The sequence below is a fragment of the Xiphias gladius genome, chromosome 14 (genome assembly GCF_016859285.1).
Source record: "Xiphias gladius isolate SHS-SW01 ecotype Sanya breed wild chromosome 14, ASM1685928v1, whole genome shotgun sequence".
Classification (NCBI taxonomy): Eukaryota; Metazoa; Chordata; class Actinopteri; order Istiophoriformes; family Xiphiidae; genus Xiphias; species Xiphias gladius.
Genome location: NC_053413.1, coordinates 19,942,982 through 19,951,660, shown reverse-complemented (window position 1 = coordinate 19,951,660; position 8,679 = coordinate 19,942,982). Strand labels below are relative to the sequence as shown.

Below are 8,679 nucleotides of genomic sequence, written 5' to 3'. Positions count from 1 at the left end.
ACTTAGTACTAAGTCCAATAACACTTAGACAGAGTCTCGGCTAATGGAGAGGCTTATCAATGTGCTAGTCTGTTACTCTCTGTCTGTGAATTCCAACTTCCCCCACCACTGTCCACGCTACCTCATCCCTCAGCTTTTTGCTTTGTACCGCTAATGAACAATCAGTGCTGGTCACCTTATTGCACATATGAGATTAATTTACTCCCCTCAGCGCAGAGTGATGTTATTACAGGAAAATCGATGTCCCCCCCTTGTTGTTCTCTGGGGCTGGACGGGGCGTACGCACATCTGCTCTCATAATACAACTGCTGACCTTGCTGTCAGAGAGTGAGCCAGAGAGAGGCTGCGGCGAAAAGGCCAACGGTGTTGTTTATCAAAGCTCTATCAAGCCTCTATGCTCTCACAGATGTGTGACATCAGACTGTGGGTCAGTCCGCCGGCCAGGGTGTGCGCCGGCTGAAAAACCAGCGTATGTAGACAGAGCACGCAAACCTCTACAAATTCAGATTTGACGGGAGTTATAAATGATAGTGTTCATTCAGACTCAAGGGCAAAAAAATGCTAAAGGATATTCAAGCTCCTTCAAATGAAAATATATGATCTATAATTCATAAAATCTAATTCCTGACCTCCTCATACTCTGATTTTATTAACTCCCATTATCACTAAAGGCACAGTAGCCCGCCTGAATGACCCGTTGACCTTTTGCAGAGGAGAGGTCCATAAAAAAAAAGAGGGGGGAGGGGAACTATGGGAGAAGAAACCTTTATTTTGCCCAGTGAGTTTGTCCTCTCTTATCTTCTCCTTTTTTTTTTTTTTTTGGGAAACATGATGGAAAGCCAATGAGATAGATAAAGCTACTGTCAAGTCAGTTCATGCTGGCAAATGTCATCCAAGGCCATGTCAATAAAACTGACCTACAACATGATTCAAGCCAACAATATCATAGACATGAGGCTGAATACAGGTTTGGACTATCAAAGAAAGTGAGGGAAAATTTTAGGACGCTACTACCTTAAAAGTCACATTTCAAGCAAAAATGCCAAACATTACATTGCTCCAGCGTATTATATGTGAGGATTTTCTGCTTTTTAACTGTTTTATATTATTGTAAATATCTTTAGGTTTTGAACTGTGGGGCGGACAAAACAAGATATTTGAAGATGTCACCTTGAGTTTCCAGGGTATTGTGATAGGCATTTTCACTATTTTCTACTGGAAAATCACACTGACAAAATAATTGAGTTCACAGATATTTACAATCACAAATTCATTTCCAATTTCCTCACTGAGCTCAGTTTTTTATTGAAATAACAGCCAGTGGTGGAAACTAAGTAAGTACATTTACTCAAGTACTGTACTTAAGTACAATTTTGAGGTACTTGTACTTATTTGAGTATCTCTATTTTATGCCTTTTTCAACCTCTACTTCACTACATTTCAGAAGGAAATATTATATTTTTTGCTCCACCTCATTTATCGGGCAGATAAAGTCAATTTTCAGATTAAAACTTCACATGTAATAATCTTACAAAATATAATGCACTGAGGTGCAAAGTGGTAAATTCTTTCACAAAAAAAGAGAAAAAAAAAAAAAACTCAGGACCTTTTGCATTTACCTAGTGACCCTTCAGAGTGGGTTCCGACCCCTAGCTAATAAGTCATGTAAAATAATGTATCACTGACAGGGGCCATTTTTCTGCAGAATGTGTACTTTTACTTTTGATCCTTTACATATTGCTCTATACCTTTACTTAATTTGGAGTTTTTTTTTTAAAAGTACACCACTGGTAATAGCAAATGTGCAGTAAAGAGCTATTGCCGTGAGAACCCAATGCTGCTGGACCCTTTTAAGCAATACTGGATACTAGGGGGCCTCAAAAACTCCAGGTTTGCCCCATATTATTTGGGCCTAGATAATTTGATTAATCACAAATTTGTCAGAAATTTGAAACTATGTGGGGTCCGCCATCTTCCATTTAGTGGACTTGCTACTTTTAAGACCTAAATTATTTTTACGTTATATTGAGTTTCTTTATTCCATAGTTGTATCTGTAGCATTATTATATCATTGCAGAACTGTAAGGTTGCAACCAATAATTATTTTCATCATCAATACGAGTTATTTTCTTGAATAACTGATTGATTGTTCAGTGTATAAACCGTCAGAAAAGAGTGAAAAGGCCAATTGTTATTCCCAGAGACCCCAGTTAAGATATTCAAATTAATGTTGTTGTCTGAGGATCAGTGAAAAATACAGATAGATATTGAGTTTACTATCATAGAATACTATGAAACTACCAAATATTCCCTTTTAAGAAGCTGGTACCGGTGAGTTAAAACTCAGTTGATCAATTAATCAAGTTTTGAGTGAAACTATCGTGTACAACGGGGGGTCAAGAGGGGCCCAACGACACATTTTTACCCTTTAGGACGTTAATTCCGCCATGCTCTTAAGGACCTCTTTACAGTCCCCGGACCCCAGTTTTTCGCATCCACTATCCCCTCCCTCCCTCCTCTCTCTCTCTCTCTCTCTCTCTCTCTCTGCAGGCAGCGTTACCTTCTGCTGGAGGAAACAAATGTCCCAGACTCTGTGAGACACACACACACACACACACACACACAGACAGACAGACGGGCAGACAGGCAGGCAGAGAGCGAGAGCGAGAGCGAGAGCGCGAGCGAGCGAGCGAGCGAGAGAGAGAGAGACACACGAGAGACACGAGAGACACCCCCGCACAGTTTCCGTCAGCCGGGTGACGTCTCCGCCTCTCAGACCGTGTGCAGCGTGACGTTCGCGGCTGTAGTGGAGCCTCTAGCTGCATCTTGTTGACGATCCGCCAGGCTTTTCCAGTACAGAGAAGAACCTCGGGCGAGTGAGGACGGCACACGGAGAGACACACACGCAGCGTTCAGGCAAGTGTTTGAAAAAGAAAGAAAGAAAAGAGAAAAAAAAAACAAAACAACGACGGAGCTTTTAAATGGATTTATTTGAACAGTTTGCTGATGTGGTTGTTGATATTTGAGCCCAGCCTGAGACGATTAACGACCGAGTTTGAATTGTTCAGTCGCAGAGGACGGACGGAGAGGAGGGGGAGAAGCTAACATGGTTTAGCCTGCTGTATCGCTCTCTATCTGGGGTTAGCCTGCTGTAATGTTAGCGCTTTCGGTCCGCTCGGTTAGCCCGCTTTCTCGCTCACTACGGTGGGCTAGCCTGCCTCATTATTGTAGCGGGTTACCCTGCTCCGTCGCAGCGGACACCGCCGCTCAGTTATCGCCCTCCGTTTGCTGGGTGAGCCCAGGTAACTCAGCCTGCTTTATTGTCGCTCTCATTGCCGGGGTGAGCTGGGTTAAGTTAGCCCTTGTCTGTGCTCCCGGGAGCGGGGTTGGCGTGCTTCATAGCTGACTATGCTGGTAAGATTGCTTTTATAGCCGCTTCTACCGGGGTATGCCGGGATATCTAAGCTAGCTAGCGCAACTAGTATTGAACGTTACCCCTCGGAAGATAAAGATCTCACGTTTGTGTGGATGTTTGTAATCAGAACATCGTCTTGTTAGCGTTATGAAATAATGTCACAACACGAATTTGTAACATGTAATGTCTTCTTTCGAACGGTGTGGCCGCTGGGTATATCGGACAAGCGATCTACCTGCGCGTTTGACATAGGGGCGAACCGCGGTTGTAAACCCCGCCGTGCCCTCACCAAATCGCCGTGCGTAACGCTAGACCGTGGTGCCTTCCCAGACCAGACTGTAGCGTAGACAGTGAATGTCATTATCAGCGCTGTCTGCATACCAGTGCCGTCGTGGCGAGCCAGCAGAGGAGGCACAGTTTGCAGACTGTAGGAGGGAGGGAGGGAGGGGGGTGTGTGTGTGTGTGTGTCGGGGGGGGAGGGTTGGGGTCGCTGGGAATTGAGCAGAGCAGGAGCAGTGTTATACGCGGTGTCCTTGCAGCAAAAAGGATACCAGAAGTCGGGGAGGGGGGGGGTCGGGGGGGTGTTAGGAAAAATGTTTAATAGCTATGTATGGCTGTGAGGTTGTTTATGAGAAATGCCAAAAGGGTCGTTATTCAGCAAACCAATTCGGGCGTTGTGATTTGTGTCACAAATAAACCGATCAGGTTGGAGGTTTCAAGCAGCCAAACCAGAGTCCTGTAACGCACTCATCATGCTGGGGAGAAGCTGCCTCCCCGTTGATCCTCATTAGATTATGCAGTGTTTTTTTTGTCTTTTGTTTTTAATTCCTTTTCTACCGGCCCACGGTTAATGTTTGCCATTAAAACGCCCACGAACATCAGCTCGTTTCGGAAACGAGCTCGAGGTTTGCTCCGCAGCAGCAGCAGCAGCGTCTCAGTCGGTGGAAAAAAAGCGATGGGATGCTGGAAAAAAAAAAAAAAAAAAAAGCTTGCACACTTAGTCCCTGTGGTCAGTTAACCCAATGTGCGTTTTTTTTTTTTTTTTTGGACAGTCTGAAATCTCCGTTCGGTGCAGATTTTTTTTAAATCCGTCGCCTTTCACGACAGCACCGCGGAGCGCGGATGATACAGTAAACGTTGCATTTTCGAGCCGCAGTCGCGTCCAATCTGCCGTCTCGCCGTGTCATATTGCAGCAGTAGCCATTGTCAACTAAATGGCGTTTTAAATTGGGGGTTACCGGCTACGCGCTGTTTACCTTATTACGGTGGACCTGGTAATTCCGCAGTAAAGCCTGATAGTAAAAAGGGGGAAACGCCGCTTTCCGCACTGCCCCGTGTCAAGCTGTGAAAGGACTGAGAGGAGGGGACGACTGCTGTTAACGCTTTAACCAATTGTTTTTCATGGAGTTGATGGGGTCAGCGTGGGGTAAGCAGACCTAGGTGAAGGCACAATATGGTTGGGAAGGGCACTTTCATTTGCAAAGTGAAATGTTTTTGACCATTGTGTACCAGCCTTACATTAACAATGTAATGGGAGAGGGGCAGGGAGGTGGGGAATTTCACTCAGCTTGTTATGTCTGGTCAACTGGTTTCGCTTGTTAAAATTCTCACTTTGTGCAGGAAAGTTTGTTTCAAAACCTTTGGTGGAAACCCTGATGTAAATTTTCCCTGGGGTTCGGTTGCAAGGGCTGAAGAAAGCCTTGCATTTGCGTGAAGTATGGTGATGGCCATTTGGTTTAGTGGTCCATGCAAACAGCCATTGACCTCTTCAGCCCACAGCTGAGACAGTAGCCATAAAACATTTAAATTCCTTCTGGATGTTTCATGCTCCAAAACACTTTTTGACAAGATCATTTTCAGTTCGTTCATTCCTGTACAGGAAAGAAATTGATTAGCTGTAGTTTAGATAATGACTGACTTTTTTTTTTTCACCTCTTCCCTGTTTTCTGAATTTGTTTTTTTTTTGTTTGTTTGTTTGTTTGTTTGTTTTAATGCTCAGGAAGCGGATAAGAACATAGAAAACTACAGTCACCATCATGCATGTGTCTGACTACCAGCAGATTTGTGTCATTTGAAAAGACTTAAGAAGGAAAAACAGACTCAGAGGAATACAAGAACTCAGTCAGCAGACAGAAACGACAATAACTCAGTGCTTAGATATGGCCAGCACCCAGACCAGTTTGAAAACCCCTTTCAAAGACTTGACCTCATTCAAGGGCAACATGAAACGGCTGTACAGAGAGCGTCTGGAAGACGCACCCATCAAGAAGCGAGTGATGGCGGAGATCAACCTGAAGCGTCGCAGTTTGGATTCCCTCCCCAAGACTCCCAAGGTGAAGAGGGAGCAGACCGAGGACCTGCACCACGACTCTGACATGGATGTGGCGGGCCGGGTTGAATTACATATGGTGGGCTCTGCTAAAGCCCTGGACCTGAGCCCTGGGCTCAAACACACACTGGCCCAGTTCACTCTCAGCAGCCAGAGCTCCCTTGGGGGCCCAGCTGCCTTCTCAGCCCGCACCGGCCACGAGCATTCCCCAGCCGGCATGCCCCCCCTGCCGTCCCCTCCTGTTCTGGGAGGGGGTCCTCTATTGGTTCCCTGTGACAGCTCCACTGAACTCACCCACTCGCTGCTGGAAGGAGAGTCCATCTCCTGCTTCGTTGTTGGGGGAGAAAAGCGGCTCTGCCTGCCCCAGGTGCTCAACTCTGTGCTCCGCGACTTCTCATTGCAGCAGATCAACACTGTGTGCGACGAGCTCTACGTCTACTGCTCACGTTGCGACGCTGAGCAGCTGCACATCCTCAAAGTGCTGGGCATTCTGCCATTCAACGCACCCTCCTGTGGCCTCATTACACTGACGGATGCGCAACGGTTGTGCAACGCTCTGCTGCGCCCTGGGGCGGCCTTGCCTGCCGACCCCAGTGGTAAGCTGTCGGCCCATGGCCTGCTGAAGGAGAGCGAAGCCAGCTTCCAGGTGGAGCACCAATGTCTGGGGAAGTGCCAGGGTCTCTTTGTGCCCCAGTTCTACACCCAGCCTGAGGCGCCGTGCATCCAGTGTGTTGAGTGCCAGTTGCTCTTTTCACCACAGAAGTTTGTCATGCATTCACACAAGTCACCTGATAAGAGGACCTGCCACTGGGGCTTTGACTCAGCCAAGTGGCCCTGCTACCTGCAGCTTGCCAGGAAGTACCAGGGCACGCCTGAGGAGCCCAAGCTCAAGCAGCTCCTGGACGAGGTCAAAGAGAAGTTCCATTACCAGCTCAAGAGATCACTAGACAAAGTAAGTGCACTTCAGAATGATAACTTTGTCTTTGTGTGACTTTGTTTGTTTGCGAGCAATAAAATGACATTCATCAGCTTTCCCCTAAAGAAACCAATTAAAACTTTTATTAGGTGGATAATGTGCTATTAAAGTCTCCAAAACTGGTTTGCCAGTTGACCCTTCTCTTCTGTGATGGTCCAGTCCCATATTCTGTGTGATCAGCAGGTTTGACCGGCCTACCGTACGCCTGGTGTTTTCTTAAACCAGTGTTGACCCAGAATGTGTGACGGAGGACAGGTGGTGTCATTTTCTCTGGCCGGCTCTGATCAGACGAGGTTAGGCCAGCTGGCCACAGCTGAAAGGGAAGTGCATCGTTTGTCCCCTGAGGTCAGCTTGAGGTCACTGGGAATGTCCCTGAACAAAAGGCCAATATATGAGGCTCAGGGGGAGACTGTTGAACTCCTGCACAATTTAGATCATTTGACTGATTGAAAAATAAAAATTTATTCTAGTCTGCTCAAGTTAACTGGAATTTGTCTTTTTAGACTTAGACGTCATTAGTGAGCCTTTTACTTTCAAGCTAACCTGAAAGTGAAATGGTTTCATTGCATTAATGGTATTATCACTGAAAGCCAGAATACTGCAGTGTCTCCCAAAGAGGATGATTTTGCAGATTCTTCTTATTTTTCTGTGTTTTAAAAAAAAAAAAAAAGCAGTATCTAAGCCACAAGGGCAGCAGGCCTATTGAAAAGTCAGCATTCAATGGGGGAAAAGCTCTAGATTGTTTCTCTGCCATTGACTGGTTTATGTCTCATGACCTCCGTCTGACCATTGTGGACCGCCCTTTTTGTATTGCTTTGTAGGTACAGTTGGGCTTGTGTTTTTGTCTGTTTGGTGTGATCTGTTCACACTCAAATCACCAGCTCGAAGTTAGTGAAGTTAAAAAAAGGAAACGCTTTAGCCGGCAAACACTCATTTTAAATAAAAAGGGGCTCTACTACATCCCTTACTGGCAAGATTTAATTGTGATTATCGTACAGCAGGTAGCAGGTTAAGTGAGAGACTGTGGAGAAGAGATAGCAGTGTGTATTCATGGTGTGTGCAGGTGTGAGAGAACACATTTCTGAATCACAAGACACACATTTTGAACTGTTTGTGTACCTATTAGATAGGGAGATGCTTTGCATTTTCCCTGTCTGGTTAACTTTGTGTGCGAATGTGCCGGAAATACAGTCTGATGTCTCGTCTAGCGTCCCGACCGCATTCCTGTCCAGCCTCTTCCTAATTGTCGTCCTCCTTTTCCTCCGGCCCCTTATGTATGCATCTTCAAAGACCTAAACGTTCTCTCTCAAAGACAAAGATGTTTTAGTACCACAGAGGAAATGCATGTAAAAAAAATACATGCTCAAGTCCTACTGTCTTTGTTGTGTGTACGTGTGCTTTTATGTATGAGACATTGCCAACCTCAGTGGGTGTAATGAGCTGCTAACTGGTGGCTAGTATGACACATCGTCACCTCTCCCTGTCTCACACTTTGCCAGGCTCTCTGGAGTCTCTGTCTACTCACAGTTTCAGGCGCTGTCTTCTCTGTGTGGGGTGATTTTTCTCAGTTGGTTTGTTGTTTTTTTGTTTTTTCCCCCCCTTTTTTTGTTGTTTCTTTTTTTGTATCTTGCTGCTCTTGTTTGGCAGCAGTGACTACATTTTACCTTCTGTTTTTTTTGATGGGTTTGGCTTGATCCAAGATGCTGTTGTAAAAGGTGAAATTTTATGCAACAGTTAAGTCCATGTAGACAGACATACATAGGGACTAACGGACAAATTCCTGGAAAGACAGTTGCCTGTGAGTCTACAGGAAGCAGGTGATTTTTGGCATCAAAAGAGGATGCCCCCCCCCCCCCACTGGAGCGGATATATGGGTGTGTGAAAGGTCAGTGACCAGAGAACACGGTGACCTGGCAGTATCCCTCTTCACTCAGTCAGGACACTGGGGTCCCTTCCAAG

General features: G+C 45.8%; 1 protein-coding gene across 2 annotated transcripts in view; it reads left to right on the top strand.

Annotated features, from left to right (window-relative positions):
• Positions 1 to 4,490: 4,490 nt before the first annotated feature.
• skila (SKI-like proto-oncogene a) overlaps positions 4,491 to 8,679 on the top strand; it is a 35,261-nt gene continuing 31,072 nt past the window's right edge. For both annotated transcript variants that reach the window (XM_040143105.1, XM_040143104.1), the window contains exons 1-2: positions 4,491 to 4,841; positions 5,415 to 6,696. In XM_040143105.1, the coding sequence (XP_039999039.1) occupies positions 5,575 to 6,696 (1,122 nt within the window). In that variant the 5' untranslated portion in view covers positions 4,491 to 4,841; positions 5,415 to 5,574. The remainder of the gene's footprint in view (positions 4,842 to 5,414; positions 6,697 to 8,679) is intronic.